At 42.3% G+C, this 21,655-nt stretch overlaps 3 protein-coding genes and 1 long non-coding RNA gene across 5 annotated transcripts; 2 read left to right on the top strand and 2 right to left on the bottom strand.

Annotated features, from left to right (window-relative positions):
* Positions 1 to 1,103: 1,103 nt before the first annotated feature.
* On the bottom strand, positions 1,104 to 4,882 carry LOC119739314 (peptide deformylase, mitochondrial-like). The gene is made up of 3 exons (XM_038214199.1): positions 4,510 to 4,882; positions 3,283 to 3,442; positions 1,104 to 1,704 (listed from the first exon to the last, which is right to left on the bottom strand). Exons 1-3 carry the CDS (start codon positions 4,861 to 4,863, stop codon positions 1,544 to 1,546), a joined length of 675 nt encoding a protein of 224 aa, XP_038070127.1. The 5' UTR covers positions 4,864 to 4,882; the 3' UTR covers positions 1,104 to 1,543.
* A 76-nt stretch (positions 4,883 to 4,958) lies between these two features.
* Positions 4,959 to 6,297, bottom strand: LOC119739316. Its single transcript, XR_005272561.1, has 2 exons — positions 6,211 to 6,297; positions 4,959 to 5,041 (listed from the first exon to the last, which is right to left on the bottom strand). It is a non-coding gene; the product is annotated as an uncharacterized LOC119739316 (long non-coding RNA).
* A 2,165-nt stretch (positions 6,298 to 8,462) lies between these two features.
* LOC119739315 (coactosin-like protein) lies at positions 8,463 to 13,427 on the top strand. The gene is made up of 4 exons (XM_038214200.1): positions 8,463 to 8,796; positions 10,564 to 10,652; positions 10,991 to 11,148; positions 12,478 to 13,427. Exons 1-4 carry the CDS (start codon positions 8,705 to 8,707, stop codon positions 12,583 to 12,585), a joined length of 447 nt encoding a protein of 148 aa, XP_038070128.1. The 5' UTR covers positions 8,463 to 8,704; the 3' UTR covers positions 12,586 to 13,427.
* Positions 13,428 to 16,047: 2,620 nt separating this feature from the next.
* Positions 16,048 to 20,987, top strand: LOC119739317. 2 transcript variants are annotated; one of them, XM_038214201.1, is made up of 4 exons: positions 16,048 to 16,784; positions 17,387 to 17,797; positions 18,817 to 18,945; positions 19,608 to 20,987. In XM_038214201.1, exons 1-4 carry the CDS (start codon positions 16,682 to 16,684, stop codon positions 20,120 to 20,122), a joined length of 1,158 nt encoding a protein of 385 aa, XP_038070129.1. In that variant the 5' UTR covers positions 16,048 to 16,681; the 3' UTR covers positions 20,123 to 20,987. The 2 variants fall into 2 exon arrangements, with proteins under 2 accessions (XP_038070129.1, XP_038070130.1); XM_038214202.1 differs by lacking the exon at positions 18,817 to 18,945.
* Positions 20,988 to 21,655: the final 668 nt, after the last annotated feature.

Here is a 21,655-nt window from a genome sequence, read left to right on the forward strand (position 1 = left end):
GGTTGGGGAGGGAGCAAAATGTCCCTGCTCCCCTCTAAAACTCATAAATCGAGGGTTACACCTCTATGTTCCGACACCCCTATGTTCCGACTGCACGTATTCCTATTCCTAACCCTAACCCTAACCGGGAGTAACACAATCTAGGTTGTCGGAACATAGGGGTGTCGGAACATAGAGCAGTCACCAAATCGAGAATATGTAAAGAAATACAAGATTTTTAGGGGGGGGGGGATATGTTTTGCCCCCCTCTAGAAAAATCCTGGCGACGCCCATGCATGGAGGTAGAATCGGGCAAATACAAAAGGTTAAATCCAGTGAAGTTGATGAATACGTGTAAACCTGCCAGCGTTTGGCGTACAAAGGGCCATTTGCAATCCATAGCCACCTTTTGTGCATGTGGAATAGTTGATCCACGCATCCTACACACAAGGATAAATGGCTCTTCTGAGCTCCAGGACAAAATGCACTGAGCGGCCTTGCCTTAATTGTTAATGTTAGACGCGTGATAACGGGCATTAATACCCGTTGGCTTGCAATCGCGAATTTTTGATTGTGTCGGTTTTTTCGCATGACATCTTAAAACGGAAATATTCATAAAACTGTATGCAAAACTATTCCTTCGACCAAAAAAAAAGGTTCCGCTTTCTGGTCTGCCATGCAGAGAGCCACTGACGAACAAAAACAAAAACCCAGGCATACAAACAACCTGAAGCGGACTTACTAATTGCCAACTAAACAGCGTTTACACCATTCCAAGAATTGTGCACTTTGTGATAAATGCATGAAACTTGGCATGTTGGTTCTCCATGCCATGAAGCAAATGTTCAGATATATCAGAACTTAAGCCTGAACGCTGAACAACAGAGCAGGCCTTTTATAAAATCCTAGCGTCCTTGAAATGTCTGGGTATGGAAAGCATTATTTGAGGTATGGCCGACGCAATGGCGCTATTTGGCGCAATGGCGCTAATCTGTTGTTGCAAACGCTAGTATACCAACCAGAACCATCTCCATGTTAGATTAGCATATTCATTAGCGTCACTCGGCGTGTTTTGGCGTGGGTCTAGTCTCGGTATCGACCAATGGAAGCCGAAAAAAGGGTGATATTTATCAATTAATAACTTGTGAAGGAGGCTTTTCTCCAAATTTATACTGTATACCATAATGTATAGGAAGCTTATTAATATTTGTGAGTCTTAAAAAGATTGACAGATATTGCAAACGCTAGTCTACCAACTTTCAGAAGTGCACGTAGCCACCCCTATTTTTCCAATTTGCACAACAAAAAAACATCACCACTCAGCACTGTCACTGGACACAGGAACACGACTGAAATGGTGGCACGATGTTAAAGGTCTATATTACAGTCATGGACAGGTACCCAGATACCACCTTTCATTAGGTGGTACACATCTGGTCTGGCCCATGGACTAAACTACTTCTCATACAAATTTCAAAATTAGAATTGGTGAATTTAAATGAAAAACGTTTTTAAATAGCGGAGAAAACCTACACCAGTATGTCCGTAGGCAAAATAACATGAATCACTTTAAATTCCATCGTGGCCACTCCTTGTCCACAAAAGTAGAAGAGTCCATGATGTCAATAAAGAGCTTGCCTCGCAGATGGTCCATCTCATGTTGGACGATACGAGCAGAGTAGCCAGTAGTAGACCAAGTGACTGGCTGGCCAAGTTCATTCAATCCTGACCAAAAACAAAAAGGAAAGTAAACCGGTAATGCAAACAAGTAAAGTAGAAACTAAGTTATACCTCTTAAAGGGAATATACAACATTTGCAAACATCGAAAAATAAAACTACCACGTTTTTACGAAATACCTTACCAGGATGTTGGTAAATAAAATGCCAGCCTAAAGCATTCTGTAAAATTATGGCACATGGTGTCAAGTCATTTTCAAGAAAATTGTATTTTTGTATACATTTCCAACCATCGTTGGCCGACCACCGTTGGAAAAACCTAACTATTTTTCAACTACTGCTCCAAATTTACAATTTTTTTCAGTCCAAATTTTGTTTGCTATTGGTTACGTGTTCATGAACGGGTGCAGGCCAGCTAGACTGGTCCCCGTTACCTTACAATTTTCTGACATCTATAAATTGATCCATTTTTATCTTTAGTGGAGTCAGGGAACCAGACTACTTAAACATTTTTGTTTTTCTTGGTTTCTCAAGCATTTTCGAACACAAAACTTCAAACATGTCAGTTAAACAATATTTAATCTATTATACTAACCCCTCAAATAGTTCATTTCTGAAAATTGCAGCAAAAGCCAATGATGTACATTCCCTTTAATTATAATTATGAGTTGAATGTAGTCCTAAATTTTAATTTTTCTAATGTATCGCTGTTATTATCTATTAGTTGTGTACTATTATTGCATTTGTTGACAGAACTCATGGCATTATTAAAATAACAGTTGATGATACATGTACATTGAATTGCATTCAACTGAATTAAGTGCTGGCGGTAATCTGCCACAATCAAGTCCACTATGATTCAGGTTATTTTATTTGATCATCAAACAATGCTCATTCAATCAACGGATTCTGGTTGCTCTAAAAGCATAATCTCTGAACTCTCTACAATAACGTTGTTTCTTCCTGTGGGGAATTCATTACTCCAGTGATATACATGTTAAATAAAATGGTGCCACAAGATTTTGCTAAATAAAAAACACTAAGAGCAACTAAACATGAGTAGCAGAAGTAGCAGATAAACAAGTGAATTGCGGTTGTGATTTCAACATTTTAAAGTAAAGTAGCTATTATAACTGTCTTTACAAAGAACACAGTTTACAAGATCATCTAAAAATAAAACAAGGCCTTTATATTTCTTGACTAGCAAGTTTTGCTCTCAAACTTATTTTTCCAAAAAAACCACACACACACAAAAACCACATCAAACCCCTGTTATCATGTCTTGTTAAAATGCGGCCAAATTGTTTATGATGATTGTGATGTTTGGAACGGAATATGGACACGGATTTGAGAGTAACTGTTTTATTGAGGATCGTATGTGATGCAGCTTATGTGTGTGCACTGCCTACTGATATTAAGTAATACAATTTTTAGTAAAAATTTGCCTCCATTTTGTCTTCCAGCAAGTTCCAAATAGATAATTGATCAAACTTTCATCAGTTATTTTTTGTGTAAAACTGGAGATGGAAAACAAAGGCAAATGTTCAAGTTAGTTAAACATACCCTCCTAGATAAATCTATTTAACAGACTTTGATTCAAAGTGCAAGATCTGATAAATCCTTACCTGAGAGTTCTACACCGTAAGCTCGTGGAACGCAGGCATCATAGCCCGATATACTCAGGCAGCCTTCCAGTAAGGTCACGATTCTAGGGTCAATGACCTTGAGCTCTGGATTGATGAAGACCTTCAGAGGAAAAACGGTAACTTCTCTTGCCTTCTGGACCTGTGGTAGTGTATCAAGAGATATGCATAATTTGTTAAGTCAAGTTTTCTTTTTGAAGGGTAAAAACACTCGGTGTGGTGTTGATAACTGCATGGTGTCCGAATTCGGGCGATTCACAATGCAGTGCGCCACCAAGAGTTTACCACCGAGAGTTCATTTCTCCCAGTGCATTGTGGGAGATGGTTGACAAATTCGCATTTGAAATGGTTCGTTTTTTCTGGTCAATTTTTATCAATATGGTGCTTTTTGTAAGGCGGCAGAACGCTATGCCCCAATCTATGACAAAGTAGCTCAAGTTGTCTACTGACACTCATTCAAATGGGCCATGTTTTGTCGACCGTAAACTTTAAAAATGGACTCTCCATGGCAAACTCTTGGTGGCGCACTGCATTGTGAATCGCCCAAATTGATGGTGTCACCCTGTAAGATCATTCACAGCACTAGCTTAAAGTCATCCCAATCCTTGGCTTCAGTTTCATCCCCTTTTTTCATCATGGGGAACAATGAATTATCAGACTAATTTGTCACTGTAGCAACTTGTAGGAGACTGAAACTGTTATAGCACCCTCTGTTGGTAGATCTTAGAAAACCCAGTAACTCTGTATATAAACATGCCCACCATCTGAGAGTCATGTTTAAAAATAAACAATGTTTCAACCCCAATGTGTGTTTTGGCTTGGTTAAATATGGTTAAAGTCATCATCCTCATCATCATAATCATCATAATCATCATAACCACCTTCACGGTTGACTCAGGGGGAGTCAGGCTGGCGTAGCGGTACTTTCCTCGCCTTCCACCGCTGTGACCCGGGTTCGAATCCCGCCTGGGCCAATATGTGGATTGGGTTTTCAGTCCCAGCCTGATTCCGTGGGTTTTCCCCAGAATATTCTTCTGGGGTTTTCCTCCCACCTCTAAAACTGTAACTTCTTCTCACTGTCTTCTCTCCACAGGTTTCTTCAGGCTTGCGAGCTACAGTGCCTAGGGCGCTTTTAAAGAATCCTTTTGGTTTCATTACTAGAAACATGAAGATGGCTTGATATATTTCAATACGTGTACCTTGTCTCACCTCTTTCTCCAAACTCTCCATGTGCTCCTTGGTGAATTCCATCACAACAATTTGTTTGGCCATGCCCACCTGAGGCGCCGCACAGCCGACAGCTCCTGCGCTGCGCATCACCTTTGTCATCATCTTGATAGCGTTCTGCACTTCGGCTGACTTGATCTGACGGGGATTGACAGGCGAGCTCTCTCCACGCAGGATGGGGTCCCCGACCTGGCAGACATGGTCATACGGGGGAGTTTTCATCTTTGCCTTGGAGAATCGGTGACGAAGTTCGCGTAAACATATCCTACCCAGGGACTCTCTGACGATCACTCTGCTCGCGTAGTGCCTTGCCTCGATGCCCTGGTGATATGCCATTGGGGAACACAGGCACCGTACTACTACACTGGACCTCTGTAGCATCCTCATGCAGGTTGCCATGGTGTTACAGAAGTTCTTGAGGACACCGTTTGTAGCAGCCATGACAGAACTATCAGCAGCAGGTCCAGTGTCACAAGATTAAAGTAGAAATGTTAAACATCTATCTTCGTGATTGCTGTGAAATCAAATAACACAAAGATTACTAAACAAACAAGTATTATTCATTCAGGGAGCATGCACCTTGATCCAACATGGAATTTGTGTGCAGTAAAAAAAAAAACCCTTCTGCTTCCGATTACATGGCATTCGAAAATAGGGTAGATAGGTAGGGAATTTTGTTGGGAGAAATTTTTTTGTGAAAAGGTAGAAATTGATGGTTTTGGGTGTTTCTTTCTCATTTTCCCATAAAAAAGTAGGGTAGGGACTGTCAGAATAGGGTGGGTAGGGAAACTGGAAGCAGAATTTTTTTTTTGGCCTTACCCATAAAGACATAGATATGCACAACACCAGGCGCGGTTCTAGAACCAATATTTTGGGGGGGCTAGCACGGTGGATCCAGAATTTTTTCAGGGAGGCGTGCTGAAATGTAGACCGGTTATTTTTTCCAGACACTTAGGCCTCCAAAAATCTATTAAGGGGGGGGGGGGGGGGGGGGGGGGGGGCTCATGCCATATTTTCAATGGGGAGCGGCAATAAAATCCTAGAATAATTCACACTATATTAACTAATGCACCCTTGTCACAGCTTTTTCTTCTTTAGGGGGAGACCGTTCGCATGTCCATCACAATCCTTCTTTTGGCTAATAGTAATGCAATTTTTTTTTTTACGGAATTTATTTTGGGGGGGCTAGGCAAAATTTTGGGGGGCTAAAGCCCCCCCCCCCCCCCCCCCCGTAGAACCGCGCCTGCACAACACCAGTCATGCCCGTACAATCTCGTGCATCAACATGGCTATATATCTCCCATTCCATGTAGCCACGTTCACTGGTCTAAGTTATCCAAAAGCATGGGCCATGACCTATTCGTACACACTACACTATTAAACTTGGCATAAATATGGCGCCGTCCAGCTGTGACGGTTTTTTACCTGTTTTTGTTTACATTAATGACGTCATTAGACATTACTATAGTACTTAGTAGTACAAACGAACTGACGAAATTGAACTGAACTGAAGTTGGCCCCAGACTCAGCAAAGGTTCCTGGGCTAGGTCTTGCTGTGGACCTCCATAGTTCCAGGGGTTCCAGGGGTAGTTCCAGGGTTTCAACCAATTTAATTACAAAAGTGACTTTAAGAAGACAAGATTGGTGTAACGAGAATTACGAACACACGTGTCGTATACTTACTGCGGATGGGCGCAGCCATTTTGGGAAAGTCATTAAGCTAACTCTAGAGGGCGCTCTTTTTCTTTTTAGCTTTTTTTGGGGGGGTTACCCCATTTTTTGTGTAGTCCTCACTCCGTTTGGGCCTTGAATAGAGCCTTGTGATGGTCGACTCTCACATGAGCATACTTTTCTTGGCACCGTTTGTCCAGATGGGAGGTAGATGATGGAGTGAAGAGATTGATTTGTGAGAGCAAATGCTGCTGGTTTGCACAGATGGCGTCAAATGAGCCGCGAAATCAAAACTGCCCTCCAGATCCACTTTCGTGATCAATCTATACCGCCAAGCGGGATGTGTGAAACTTATACTCACCAACTTCAACGTTTTTGGCAAATTTTTAATGGATTTCTTTTAAAGGTACGTCTAGAACCGCTTCTGCATTAGCTTTAATGTTGTGAGCAGTTACCGCCAGTGATTGCACCCTTTCTGTTATGGTTTATATTATACCTTGCGTCCGCACTTGGATCGTTTGCTGCGTGTATAATACCGTACTGTTCTCTTTCAGAATCTATGGGGGCGCCCTTCAATTGACCTTTAAATGGCTGAATCCGGCCAAAGCTTCCAGTGTGCACTGAACTCCATTCTAAATCTCTTGTTGACGAATTCGACCTCCAAAAATGAAAACAAATTGCACCTCCAATCTTCAAAATTGTGGTTTAAACGTTTCACAAAGCTAAAGTGATACTTGAATTCGAAAGATTTCAAACACAATTAGCCATTTTTAATCGACATGGTCTTCCCCAGAGAGAGAAAAAAAATGAGCCAAATTCATGGTACTCAAGGTGAGAGAATGCAACGCATTCCAGCATCTGCGAGGAAGTTTGCGTTCGGTGTTGTGAGCGAACGAGGTCCGGTCTCGTCTGTAACACGGTCTGTGTCACTCTCTCTCTCCCCCATGGGCGTCGCCAGGATTTTTATTAGAGGGGGGCAAAACATATTTTTTCCAAAAAATTCTTGTATTTCTCTCGATTTATCAGGGGAGCAGGGACATTTACCTCCCCCCCCCCCCCCACTCATTAAATTTACACCACTATGACTTCGCACCTCTTTTCTTTTCTTTTTTTTCTCTTTTTTTTTCTTCCTTTTTTTTTTTTTTTTTTTTTGCTTTTCCGTGGGGGGGGGGGGGGGGGCCCTCTCGCGACGCCCATGTCTCTCCCCACTTCTTATAGTATTGCCGTCCATTTCTATGGTCGTCAATCGGACGGGGAGACTTCCCCCCCCCCCCCCCATCTTTTTTTTAAGTAGGGTGGGAATGTCATATCGTTTGTAAAACCCCACCCCAACTTGTTTTCGTCCCCGAATAAAATAATTACCCTATATTTGATTCTATAGCTCCTATATTTGATTCTATAGGTTAGTGTGTTGGCCCAAGGCGTTCGTTCTTCCCCAATTGATTTGCATAACTGAAGCTGCGTGAGGTCGCTGTTTACTCATCGTACTAGAGACCTTTTCACCCGAAAAAATATATAATGATGATCATGTATGCCGTTAGCTGAGGCGGAAGCGTATTATAAACGGTCCATGGAAAATGTTCAGGGGTCCAAACATTCGGATCATTTTCTCTCCATTGTCCAGGATTTCTAGCTTTTTTTCTTGAGTCTTTGAGAGAAACTTAAGCCTAAAAAAAATGGTCATGAGTAATACTATCCAGCATAATTGTGTGTGTTTTATGCACAAAATTTTAAAAATGTTTTCGTCCCGTGCACGCGATATCACGAGTAATTATCAGGGCTCCTTTCCGCAAGAGTGAAACAAATAATAGCTGTAAGATTCGGGGTACCATCCATCAAATTTTGGGCCGAATCGCGGGCTGAATCATGGGCTAGCTGCGCCGACACAAGTGATGTCACGAAAACATGTGCTCATTGTATGAATTTGCTTGACCTGAACTTGAAATTGCATGACAAAAGACAAAATTCAACATTGGAAGCGCACTAAATCGATGTTGCTGGACGAATTTGAATATAGGCCCTAATAATCGGTGAATTCGAACGAAAAAATGATTTATTACAGCCAGGAACACCTACAGTCACACAAACTTGGTAGTCATTTTTTTCTTTCTATTTTCACTGGCTTTAACATCAGTGATGTGACTAGCCTACCAGTCGTTAATTTATTTGATAGCGCATTTAATCGGCAAGTGTTATCGGTCTGTATACACAATGCTGGTGGGAGGGGCACTATATCCACGGGTATATGGAGCCTGGTTCATCGTTTTATGCAATAGGTGTTCAGCCAGGAAACGGGCGGCCGGAACCCGACTTCCCGTTAGTCCTGTGTTCCATGGCAAGTTCCTCTTGTTTTCAGAGGGTGTTCCGAGTCACACATGCAGCCCATGCATTCCTGATTGGATTCTACATTGTATACCCAAGGCCGCCGGGAACAAACACCGTCAGTTGCAGAGTCATCGCTCGGCCAAATCGATTTGTTTTTTAAGTTTTGATTATTTTAAAAACCATGGAGGCCACCAAACCGTACACGCCAGAAGCGAAGGAGAAACTGTGTGATGCCTACCTAGACGTGCGGAGCGACAAATCCGACACAAGATGGTAAGATTTCTTAGGCCTATGCCTGAAGGGTTTGGTCCCTATTACTGGAAACGCGTAACACTAACAGGAAATAGACATTCTTTTTAACCCATTGTGATGTGGTGCACGGAGCATCCCATTCAATGTCACAGCGTGCTGCCCACGATAGGCTATAGTATAGATGAGACCAATGGATCGTGACAATTCCTGACAATTACGTTTCATGGATTCGTGGTAATCAATCGGTATGCAAAAGCCTAACTGAGATTGTACGTCACAGACAGAGTTGTTGGGGGAGGGGAACTGTAATCCTGCAGTTAAAAAAATTGAATTTCCCACATTTAATAACACAGCTGAATTGAATTTTGACCAGGGGTTGGGGCTTTGAGTTAGTCAGAACTCTCAATAGTGTGTACATGAGAATCCCAAAACTGGGGGCAATGGGGGCCATGCCCCCCCCCCCCAAAAAAAACCCCCAAAGTTTGTATAAGGGACGTTGCAAAAAAGGCATCCACGTCGTACACCACCATGAACCAATGCAATGAAGAGTCTTAGTGCCCCCCCCCCCCCTTGCTTTTCATATTAAATTTGTGGCGGAAAATTGTTGGACCCACTTTTTCGGGAAACAATTCTTTTTGTTCCCCCCCCCCCAAAAAGGGTTCTTGATCCGCCCTTCTACAAATGCTTGAGAGAGTAGAAACATACAACACAAGAAAATAGACTGGCACATAAAACAACCAGTCCAACACCCTTATACATTAATGAACTGTGTGAAAAACATCTGGTACTAGTTTCCATTTCTACACATTATCTCCATAGTCGTGCCACCAGACTACTGAAGGGTCATTGCTTTTTCAAAAGATTGAACATGTACCAGTCCGTATAAATCCACCCTACAAAAAAAATATGGGATGAGTATCTACAAACTTTGCTATTTTGTCTTTCGTTGTGTGCACTTTGGAACCGACAGGCCTTTAGCCGAGCGTTCAAATAGTAACTCCGATCACACGGTGTAAAGATAAGCACAATCGGCCCTTTAAAGGACTTCTTATCAATCGGCATCCTCGTAAAACTTGGGTACCTCTCTATTGTTTTTAGCACGATTATAATAGTGCTTGTTAATGTACTTCGATCAATGGAGCACTCTGAAGGAGTAGGCCTACTTATAACTGAGTACAGTATTGACTGGTACATTTTTAAATCTAAACCCAAAGGTGGAATAGGGAGGAAGTACTCGCTAACAGCTGTACCGAACAAGACTTCAAAAGTTATCACCTCGGTAATCTTGCTCAAAGACTGGGTATGGATCATTGTATACCCATTTAATACAGTCGGTCTCGAACAAGCGCTGTATTCAAGCTAATGCACGCGCATGAGGTATGCTCGGAATTTTCTGGGTAGCGCTGTCAAAGTTCCCCAGACTGGATTTGATTCATCTTGTTGATGACGACCTCTACCGCGGCGGCTTGGTCGCGCTTATTAGGACCCTGCTGCATCACTGAGGAGAATAAAATCCATATCCAATCATGGACCAATTGGTGATGTTTTTTTTTACATATTTTACGCGCGCCTGCACCGAGTACCACGTACGATTTCGCTGATTCTGAGCTCGACCAATGGGACTGCAAGACACAATTCACCAAGAAGACGCACAATAATGAGGCTTGTGTATTGGGTGCTTATGATCGGTGATTCAATGCCATCTGCTTAATACACTGACATGTGTTAGAAGCCTATGATATAATTATTACAAGCAAAATTCAGTTTGTATCCATAATTTCTTGGCAGGTGTCTTGCCACGTATCCAGACGATGGGAAACAAGTCGAGTTGGCAGCGTCTGGTGTAGACTATCAGGAATTTTTGGATCTATTACAAGGTAGAATAATTTGTATAGTTCACCTCAGAATGAATGTTTATTTCCGAACATTATTACTCCTAATACAACTAAAAAGGGGCCTTTTTTCGATTGAACGTTTATGACATCATGGAATACGTTGGTACACCTGGCTGATTCATGTAGCTTAAAAAAAGAAGCAGAATCGCAGCCATGGCGGTCATAACAGTGTTGTTTTGACGTATGGTCATATTTATTGTATTACGTTGCGTAGTCCTGTGTTGTGTCGAATTTACTTGGTTGTCCGTTTCCGTTCAGTTGAGTTGCAACTTGCATGTGCCTTTTTGCGATTGATTCACTACATCATGCTTGTCTTGCAGATGACCAGCGGTCGTACGGCTTTGTACGGTACGAAACGGGCGATGAGATGAGCAAACGAGCAAAGTTTGCCTTCGTAACGTGGATAGGACCATCCGTGTCGCCCCTCAAGAGGGCCCGAGTAAGCACTGACAAGGGCTTTGTCAAGGAAATATTTACCGTGAGTATCAATGTACTTCGTAGATTATTTGCTCGCATATCAATACAAGGAAACATTTCCTGGCACCATTGAACAATAATGAATGCAGCATATGGTGTCTTGAAAGGTCAATAAAGTGAAGATGGATTCATTGCTTCGTGATTTTACCAGAGACCGAATGAGCAATAAAATTAATTAGGTTATTAAATTGATTCACCCGTCCCAGTCACTTTAGATTTTTCCAAAAGATCAGTCAAGATCCTGACACTGAATTACTATTTTTTACTTGGTTTTCCCATTAACCGGTTGATTTTATAAGCTCTTTAGAACCGCTATCCGAGAGCTTGTCAGCTGGAAAAAAACATTCACAAACTTATTTGAATTAAATCGAGAAATCCAACAAAGGTCATTTCGGCTGAAGTTATCTAGTAATCCTCAAAACATTGGCGGCCCATACATTTGAGTTAATAGACCTTTATCATGCTGCCACCATTGCAGTCATGTTCCCTGTGTCCAATAACAGTACTGAATGATAATGGATTTTTTTCTGCAAACAGGAAACAGACTAGTTTTCCTTCGGTTACGTTGATTTGAATGGGAAAAATCCAGATGGCCGCAACATGATATTTGTCTGTAAGGCAAGGGAGTGTGTCTGCCTTTTTGATAAAGAACTTCCTTTTTCTGATGTACATGTTTGTGTGTGTTAGATGCTATATGAATGTACGGGGCAGGGCATTTTACTGGGATTATGTTCTGCGTTTCAAATACGTATGGATCACGGAAGCAGGATGCAAAACCACACATCCTCTTCACTGCATAACAGTCACCAATAATGATAAACTAGATTTCTGAGGTCAGGCAACATTTTCCGGCTACCCAGATCACCTTGTAGGCTACGTCCGGGTATGCCTATTCGGTAACCAGTATAATGTGGTTAGTGGTCCAAAGTACAATGTATGTCTATCACAGTGGAATTTGAAGAGCTATGGCCGTCATTGTATTTTGTTCGACCGATGAGAATCAAAACTACAAAATAGTCCCAACCAATCCCGTTCTTTCTACATGCGCCCGCTCTTCAAATGCCGGTACTATGCTTTGTCAGTGTCAAGAGATTTAAAATTTCAATGAATTAAATCACACTACCAAAAGTGAGCATAATCGTTTTGTTTGAAGCAATTGCTTTCATTCCCTACAACAATGGCGGCGGTGACTTGGCGTAACCAGGAGCAACCGGGTCACGTGATACAGTGAACGTGCCTTACAGCTGCATGTTGTTTTTAAGTAAATTTGCCATATTGTTGTATCCACTGGATTTACGTTTGTGTCTTCCTATGTTCGTTTTATTATTAGACCTTCGGAGTTGAGGTTTTGGCGGACGACCGCGACGATCTTCAAGAGGACCACGTCAAGGATCTGCTAAAGAAGGCAGGAGGCGCCAACTACGGAAGCGCCCGCTAGTGGCTTACTTGAGCCAGTACTTCCCTCGTCTATTTTAATACATAATAATCTTTTTTTTAACGGTGGTTGATATCATCAATAGGGCTTATGTAGGTGTACGTGACCAATTTGTAACTCTGTGCGTGCTACTAGCATTATCACATGACCACAAACTCATTTCTCAAGCCAGGTTTCAAATAATTTATATGTATCCCGAGAGTGGACAAAACAGTGACAACATTTCTCACTCATGGTTAATTGATGTAATAAAGAGCTTCGCTAATCGGTAGGAGCAAATATTGACATTCAGCCGACATCTTTGTTTTCGGCACTTCAATGCATATTGATCTTTTTTTCATTTTATTTCTTGCCATCAGCTCACGATAACGCACAAACACTTTTAAGTCTACGTACTGGCAATAAACAAAAATAGGGACCTAAATCGTTTTAATTTTGGAATACAATTTTTTGAACGATAATGCCATGGGTAACAATGTTTACAGTGGTAATCTAAATCCTGATAGTGTCTTTGTATTTACAATGGCGTCCCTAAGAAAGAGCCATTGGTTTCAGCTAATCAGTATTTTAAAACGGCTTTTTTTTTTAATTCACGCATTTCTTGTCACAATTAAGTTATATTGTCCACTAGAGCAGGCAAGTCGAAACGTTGAGACCAAAGACAAGTTCTTTTAGAACTTAAAGCAGGACTGATCTTATCAGAACTAAATTTAGACCTACTTAGCGCAAGTTGATAGACACGTTCTTTTGAGCGACAGTCGTTATTACCACTGCCATTGCCGCAAACCGAAACGATATTATTGTCCACTTGCTGATGAATTAAATTATCTCAATTTAAGTAAAAGAAGATATATTTAGCGTCTTCCTTTTACAGTTTGGAGCCACAGTTGAAGGAATTTATAATAGTCTACCGCTTTGTATAATGGTTAAGGCAAGATCAAGAGACACTGGAACATTGTACACTGAAGAAAATGGAGATCGCTGGTTATATTCGATATCTGCGGGGTGTTACAATAAACTGCTAATCGCGGCCAAAAAAGAGGTTTTTCTTGAAAAATAAACAGAAAACGAGAAAAAAAAACGCACTTTCCATGGTTACTAAAATTGGTTACTTTGATTTGTCCGGTCGCCAAATTTCCAGGGGGGGACTGGAGGCGACGATTTTTCCGAGGGGCGTGCACCCCCCCCCCCCCGAAGTTACGCCGCTGGTCAACACCTGTACCATCTTTATCCAGTGGGGGGGGGGGGCGACTGGTGGTGACGTTTTTTGTGGGGGACGTGCGCCAACCCCCTACCCATGCCGCTGGTCAACACCTAGACCATCTTTATCCAGTGGGGGAGACTGGGTGTGACTTCTTTTTATGGGGGGCGTGCGCCAATCCCCTACTTATGCCGCTGGTCATCACCTGTACCATCTTTATCCAGTGGGGGTGACGTTTTTTATGGGGTGTGCGCCAACCCCCCCCCCCCCCCCACCCTAGACCATCTTTATCCTGTTCCTATTGACTGTCCTGTTCCAAGTCACCCCACTCCCAACCCTTGTGTTCGTGCCTGGTACTTCAGAGGTACTGACTAGATTTCAATGTAGTCTGTTAAAACAAGTGCGTTAACGAAGTCCTTATCTGCTTTTATGAGCCCAGGCAGTTTTTAAATTCCACCGCTTCAGTAGCCATAACTATTTGCACAGTGTGTACATTATAACCCCATCCTCCACCCGCGCCCCCTCAGAGCAGACAGATTTTGGTTCTCAGTTTCTCACTTTTTAATTTCATGATCTCCCAGGGTTTTGAGAGAGGAGAAAGAGTTGGACCAGAAGTAAAAGAACATTTAAGATTGTTCATTCCCTTTTCTTAAAAGGGCCTATTCACCGTTTGCTTCAATTTTGTGTTTGTCTACCTCTCCTCCTGTACTTAAACTGAAACGGCCTTGACGAATATGCAGACGACCTGAACCCGAACCAGATCAAATCAGAATGGTCACAACTTCAGTCCTTCATGTCTTAAAAATGCAAATCCACAGCTTCCGTGGTTTTGGGGCAATGATTACATTATTTCGAATGGATATAATAATTGTGTTTTGTATGGATTCATTTCCGTACCCAGAGACAACGTGGGTGAATGTTGTTTTCTTTTGGAGGATGGGAAGGCTGTTTGTGGGAGTATAACTTAGGTGTGTGACTGTTTTACTTCTTATTCCATCCTATTGTTTTCTCATGAAATCTGGTCTCTTTTCCTTTTTTTTTTTCTTTGCTTCCTGTGACCGCTAAGTAATCCGTTTAACAAATATCGGAAAGAAAACGCAGACGTTGCAGAGCATTGTGGGTAGGTCGCTAGTCATTATCAGTGTAAGTACATTCCGTGCGCGCGGGTCATGCGCACACGGAAGTACTGAATCCTGTCACGTGGCCAAGTAAATAACACTCCATCCAATGAGAGTTCAAGGAAGTGAGAGGTCATCAATGCTGATGGATAGGGCGATAGGGGTGAGCATAATTATGGTGGATGGCGCTGTTTGGTTTGGCTAAATTCTTATGTATCAACGGTCTTCGATTGTACAATTGTACTTGTTCATCATGAAAATAATGTGTTTTTTTTCAATTTTTATTTTTACAGTCTTTTTTCTTTCTTTTTTGTTTTTGTTTTACAGAATCTAGGTTGTTGGAATGCAACCGCGCGTTTTGTTTAAGAAATAAACTGGAATGGAATCTTGATCCCATGAGCAAAGGTCTTACATGTTATGTACTAGGGGGGAATATAAGGATGGAATGTTTACCAGATGTCCTACCCATTATAGCTATATTATTTTGGTGTGAGATTACGTTAAATTGTAGACATAAATCGACCCGGAAAAGAGCCTTTCTTTTTAGCTTCCCCAGTCAGTTGCTGCCATCGAAACTATATTTATCCGAGAATTGCGGATAAATTATGAGCACCAACTTTACATGTGTGTGTTTTTCGATAAAAATGGTTCACTACCCGTGCGTTCCCACATTCCCAGACAGGCACGGACAAGGCATTGTGGATGAACTGTGCACAATACAGGCTCTGAACACAAAACTCGTATTATTCCAAGGGAGTGTATTGTGAGGTCGCTGACTAACATTTACAGACGATTGACTCTTTTGTGTTACGATCTGGAGGGTAAACGGCTGTTGTATGCACTTAATAATTGGAAATCACAAATTCAACCTTCTGTATCCATTCTCTGAATCTTATGGTATAAAAACGCCTCGTTCGCCATTTCTTAAAGTCCTTAAATTGAGAGTTGTTGTGTTTAGGCCATCATTAATCAACAGTTCGCGTGACAATAACCGATATCCGATTAATATTTTGAGAGTTTTGAGAATTCCTCATTATTGGTGCACAATATCAAACATGAAATTTTCTTTGACTTAAATACAACTTGGAATGACGTGTCTGGTTTTTTTTCAACAAGGTGTTTCCCACTCAAGGTTCAATAATTCGGGTGACGGACCAAATATAGCTTCATGAATACTCGTCAGGGCTGGCTGGTTCTTTACGTGGGTCGACAAACCGGCTGCGTCATACAAAAACTACTTCCATCTTGCAAAAAAAAGTACTGTTTAATCGTCATATCTTGCTGCCCTTTGAGGCTATAGTCGGGTTACGACAATATGCGAGTTTAACATAGATGACTTGACGGATTATTCAATCGAGACAGAGTTCTTCTCGTGTTCAGTACAAGCCTGATTCATTTTCACACGCTGTACTGCGCAAAAGCCCATAATGCGTGGATGACAAGTATTTCATATTCGATTGGATTTCACATATGGATTTGAGACAGGCAAGGCTTTTCATAACTGTTTTCAGCAAGGTTGTGTTGCAGGGCCGGGGTTAGAGACTGCGGTTTTGGCTACCGGATTACGCGTACATACACGGTACTCTAGCTACTGGAATTACGCTTGGCCCCTCGGCTACTTGAACAACTCAATCTGAAATATCGTCGCTCCTGGAATTACGCACGGGCAGCAAGTTCAAGGGATTTGCAGTAGACTGTCGGTGCCTTTAGCCTTACCCTTACATCATCAACGTACCTCGCCCTTGCCATTGGAGTATCTTGCTCACATAGACAGCTCATCATGAATCGGCAAAATGAAAAGTCATTTTGCATTATGTTTTGTGCTTTTATTATGACGAGTTCAGCTGCCGGTGAAGTTACTTCACAGGCACCTTTTGTGAAAGGTGAGTTAATTGTCTCTTGTCATCTTTTGTAACTGCTAAATATAGGCTTACGACCATTACAAGTGGTTCTCAATATGGTTGGTTATACACTAGCAATAGCCTTAAATGCGTTTTTAATTGTAGTTTTGGCCACGCGTTTTCAGCGTTTATCACAGAGCTATATCACCGCAGTATTACCTACCAGAAAGGTGCATGTCTGAGCTGTGTGTGTTAAAAAGGTCTATATGTGTGAGATCCTGTTATCCTGTACGCTGAGTACTTGGAACAATATGTTACCTTCGATAACAATAAGCCTGAGGATCTGAGCCACATCCTCAGGAGGTTGTCGTGTACAAACCTCAAGGACATGTCCAGAAAAAGTTATAGTCCAAAGAATGGGAACACGAGTTCATCGCCTAACGAAAAATAGGAATGAACCGGCATTACTTTGAATGACACTTAGGCCTATATACAAACTACTTATGATACATGTACATTGAGTCCTGTACAATCTGGACTAGTCATGTGTAGACACTTGTATAAAACGTCGGGGGAAGTGATTGCGATTTCAGTTTATTTTTTCTATTCATTTTTCATATTTTATTGTCTTCTGGCGCGTCCAGCGTATATGGACAGGCAGCTACACGATCAGGGATACGGGTGCGGGGCCACGATTCAAGACACGGTGTCCGGGGAGATCTCTTCCTTCATCCCGGCTAATACCCCGGCCTTCAACTGCAGCCTGACGGTGGTCTCCCCGCCGGGCACCCGCTTGAGCTTGACCGTCACTCGTGTCCACTTGGTCACTCTCAACCTCAATACATGCGAAGGCAACCGGCTTAAGATCCTGAGTGATGAGGAGGAGGGTTCCACTTCCCTACTGCGCTCCTTCCCTAACGGTCTATGCGGCTACACCAAGCCCAGCCAGTCGGTGCTCTCCCCCGGTAACCGAGTGCACCTGCTGCTTGAATCGCACGAGACAGCTGTGGAGAACACGTTCAATCTAAGCTACACTGCCTTTAAGACGACAATAGGTAAGAACTAGTGGCGCACCCAAGGAGGTGGGGGCTCGGGGGGCCAGGGTCCCCCCCCCCCGGAGTTTGTCAATATATTTAATTTCATGATTTTTTATGATGGAAATGTAGAATTCCCTGTCGCCATTGGTAGGGCCAGGACGACTTTGACTTTTTGCCTACACGTGAAATTGCAAGAACAATTGGCGCCGGAATAAATACGCATGTGGTGTAGATGCTACTTCACGTATTTCAGTCGAGTGTCGCTGTAACAAACTCGTTCGGACCTAACCAAATTGTTTGTTATATCAGAATTTTGTATTAAGAGGAACATCAGTCCCATTCATTGTGCTTAATATAAATGCACGGTCGGGACCAAGGCTTTATGTTTGTTGTAACCAGAATTTTGTATTAACAGAGCTTGTACTAACGAGAGTCGACTGTATATGCCTTCATGAGTAGGCAAGGCCTCGTAAAGCTGCTCTCAGACAAGTCTCAGTCATAAGTGGCATTCAGTCAGTCAATGAGTCGCTAAGTGAAGCAGTCAGCCGGTCTTTTCTCCAGAATTAGACCCTACAACCTCAGAATCTGCTTGCCACTACTAGTACGGCAGATAGGTGATGGGATTGTGCTTCTGATCATACATACACAAATCATAGTATATATCATGAGACAAATATTTGGCTATGGGTCCAAGGCAGATTTGTCCTTTGAAAAACATAGGTAGAATAATTAACAAGCAATGACAGCCGATTTGAAAATTTTGAAAATTGCTTGTTATTCTATTTATGTTCTTTTTTCAAATGACAAATCTCCGATCGCCCTATCAGCCAAGTATCTTTCGTAATGCATACCGTGTTTCCAATGCCATGCTTCTATCACCAAATGCACAATTCCCCCAAACGTTTCCCCTATCTGCCCCACTATACCGTCATTCTTCATCTCCATTTTCTCCGTCTTGATTCGGTCAATTTCTTTATCAGTCATCATGATAAAACGTCTATATTTTTCAACTTTTGTGTCGTTGAATTTAACTTCAGATGATGACTGTTTCGCATGTGACGTTTTTGGGAACACTGACACACCGTTCTGCATCGATCCCAGACTGGTGTGCGATGACCGGCAAAACTGCCCACGAACTACCGAAGAAATCCCAGCAAATTGCATGGGTACGAGTTAGTTTTTTCTTCCATATATTTCGAAGCTGTGGTGCTTTGTGAAAAATTCAATAGACTCATGCATTGCAGGCATCGAAGAGGGCGTTCTTTGTTACTTTAATTTTGTTACAATAAAAGCATAAAAGGTTCGGTCATGCCTAAGGTCTATTCCTTGAAATTTCGCCATGTGCAATAAAAGCAATCTCTGCTGATTTCGATTTGAAAAGGATAAACGAAGGTGAGATACCTCAGGTGTTATCAAGATGCTTTCGAATAACATACTTCACCCGTGATGACCGACCTATCCAGGGGTGCTGGTAACGGCTAATTTCCTTCTCACGAAACTTCGTGAAGGAAACTGGGACCTCGCAAAGCATTATTGGTAGTTCACTTGCCATGGTCAATGTACTTTACTCTGCATATTATGTCATGTGCTCTAGGAATTATTGACCCCAGGTCACCGTCTAAACGAAATCGGCTGTCCAATGATAGCTAGAAAAGGAAAATAAATTAACTAAACATGTCCATATTTCGGCAAAATATCCCTCACGTTATACGTGACTTTTGACCTTGGTGGCCGATGCCCTCCCCCCCCCCCCAAAAAAAGAAGAAAAACAGACAAAGTCCAACGACAGGGCGCCCTTAATGGTATTTTTTTCATTATCTTTCTTTAGCTTCCTCGGCACCACCGTCTGGATCGGGAAACATTGTCATCATTGTCATTGTTTGTGTCTTGGCTGTTGTGCTCGTTGTGGTCCTTATCTTCATCATTCTGGCAGTCATGGCCAAGAGGGCGCAATCCAAACGAAACCGAGGCAGTGCAGGCCCCGGCCAATCTGAGAGGGCCAGCCAGTCCCGAAGGGTTGCGGCGCCACCGGGCCTGATGGTTGATCTCGACCGTCACCAAGGGTACGCCGACGTACCCGAGCTATACGAGCTCGCTCCGCGCCCGCCGCCGCCGCAGCTGCTCAGCCAACCACGCGGTCCCCCGCCGTCCTTCACCGTGGATGGAGAGCACCATGGTGGATTTCAGCCGGTCACCGCCGGGCGATTTCCTGGGGCACCCCCTGCTTATTCCACCCTCCCAAGGCCCAGGGAACAGTCACTTCAGATGGCCGAGAATACAAACCCAACATCTAGATCGCGGATTGCCAGCACTGACGAGGAAGTAGAACCCCGTACTCCATGAAATAGCCAGTCATCACGAGTTTGCCAAACAAGTAAAATGATCTACTTTAAGGATAAAATCATGGCGTGTGTATTCTATTGTATTGTAATTGGCGCGTCTCTCAGTGAAGGATTTGTGTCAACGATTCCCTGAAATAGATACTTGTCTCTTTTTGTATAAAAAAAAAAAAAAAAAAAAAAAAAGGGAGGTATTGTAAAATTGCATTTCAAGATTTAAGAATATTCGTAATTTCGTGTCATGGAGGGGGATACTTTTTGGGTGGAAAACTGCAGAGTCGGTTACCAATTGCCCCAATACTCTTGTGTACGCTCATCTACCGTGTTTATAACGAGATGAAAATACAAAGTCTTGTCTGGATAATGTTTGGAATACCGGTGTGGTGTGAAATTTGGATTCTGTGGAATCTGGGCGAATGGGTAGTATTACGCATGCCTTAGTGACCGTTATTACGACATGTGACAGGTCACGTTTTAGATTAGAGTCCATATAAGGTAAAAGACACTAGATTTCATAGGAGCTCACCAGAATTGTTTCTTCATGTGAGAACTAGTTCGCCATAAGCAACCAAAAAATCGCCTCTTTTTAACTTTTAATAGGCTACATAACTCATGTATTCCGATAGTGCACAATTTGCACCATTTATAAGGAACATTGTATCGTAGGTTTGAATGTAACAAAACATACAAATATCACAGATGAGCACATGCTGTCACTACATGCAAAACGTACCGTAGTCGTGTTTCAAATTCCCGATTCCTTGCAAATTATTAACAGAATTGCTTTTCGCCAAAGAGTGCTGTGGCCTCGTGGTTAAGGGCACTGGATTCGTGGTCTGTGGGTAAAGCTGCGGGTTGTGGGTTCGTGTCCAGCCGGGGTCATGGTGTGTGTGCCCTTGAGCAAGGCACTTTGTCACTCATTGCTTCTCCCCACCCAGGAGTAAATGGGTACCTGTGAGGGCAGAGATGGTTATTGTGATTGAATAAGCTTGCTTGCGCCTAACAGGCAGCATCGAGCTGTATACTCCCCAGGGAGCTGAGATGGTATTGGGAACGTTTCATTGGCCCAATAATCGGGGTAATAATAATACTGTAAGCGCTGTGATTTAGTTTACTAATAAGAGCGTTCTTCAATGCCGATTATTATTATTATTATAATTATTCATATTTCAGTGCGGAGACATTGTTTGAGACAGTGAGGCTGGGCTTCCTGTTAATAGCAGTATACAGGGTGGCACAAAAAAAAGGAAACACACTTTTGACAGGAAAGTATAACTCTTCAACCATACGCGGTGAAAACATCTCTAAAAAAATCGCACCAAAATCCACGTTTAAGTCTAGCGTAGTGTTTTTTGTCTTCAAATCAAGCTCCGGAGCTCAGTCAAGCGAATGGACAAGCTACCGTATCTCAGAGACAAAATATGCATTTGCAATCATTTTTTCGTTACTTTTGTTTAAAGATCAATATTTTTATACCATTAAATTGAATTTTTGAAAAAGCTCAATAAGTAGGTGGAAATTGCTGTCAAAATGGGTT

Source organism: Patiria miniata, unplaced genomic scaffold (assembly GCF_015706575.1).
Source record: "Patiria miniata isolate m_02_andy unplaced genomic scaffold, ASM1570657v1 HiC_scaffold_30, whole genome shotgun sequence".
Classification (NCBI taxonomy): Eukaryota; Metazoa; Echinodermata; class Asteroidea; order Valvatida; family Asterinidae; genus Patiria; species Patiria miniata.

What these genes read in the sequence shown, in the direction of transcription:
- LOC119739317 (XM_038214201.1), top strand. Translation starts at nt 16,682, where the DNA reads ATGAATCGGCAAAATGAAAAGTCATTTTGCATTATGTTTTGTGCTTTT. An exon ending in ACAGGCACCTTTTGTGAAAG is followed by an intron (nt 16,785 to 17,386) that starts GTGAGTTAATTG and finishes TGGCGCGTCCAG; the next exon opens with CGTATATGGACAGGCAGCTA. An exon ending in TGCCTTTAAGACGACAATAG is followed by an intron (nt 17,798 to 18,816) that starts GTAAGAACTAGT and finishes ATTTAACTTCAG; the next exon opens with ATGATGACTGTTTCGCATGT.
- LOC119739314 (XM_038214199.1), bottom strand. Translation starts at nt 4,863, where the DNA reads ATGGCATATCACCAGGGCATCGAGGCAAGGCACTACGCGAGCAGAGTG. An exon ending in TGGAGAGTTTGGAGAAAGAG is followed by an intron (nt 3,443 to 4,509) that starts GTGAGACAAGGT and finishes ACACTACCACAG; the next exon opens with GTCCAGAAGGCAAGAGAAGT. An exon ending in TTACGGTGTAGAACTCTCAG is followed by an intron (nt 1,705 to 3,282) that starts GTAAGGATTTAT and finishes GTTTTTGGTCAG; the next exon opens with GATTGAATGAACTTGGCCAG.
- LOC119739315 (XM_038214200.1), top strand. Translation starts at nt 8,705, where the DNA reads ATGGAGGCCACCAAACCGTACACGCCAGAAGCGAAGGAGAAACTGTGT. An exon ending in GACAAATCCGACACAAGATG is followed by an intron (nt 8,797 to 10,563) that starts GTAAGATTTCTT and finishes ATTTCTTGGCAG; the next exon opens with GTGTCTTGCCACGTATCCAG. An exon ending in TTGTCAAGGAAATATTTACC is followed by an intron (nt 11,149 to 12,477) that starts GTGAGTATCAAT and finishes TTTTATTATTAG; the next exon opens with ACCTTCGGAGTTGAGGTTTT.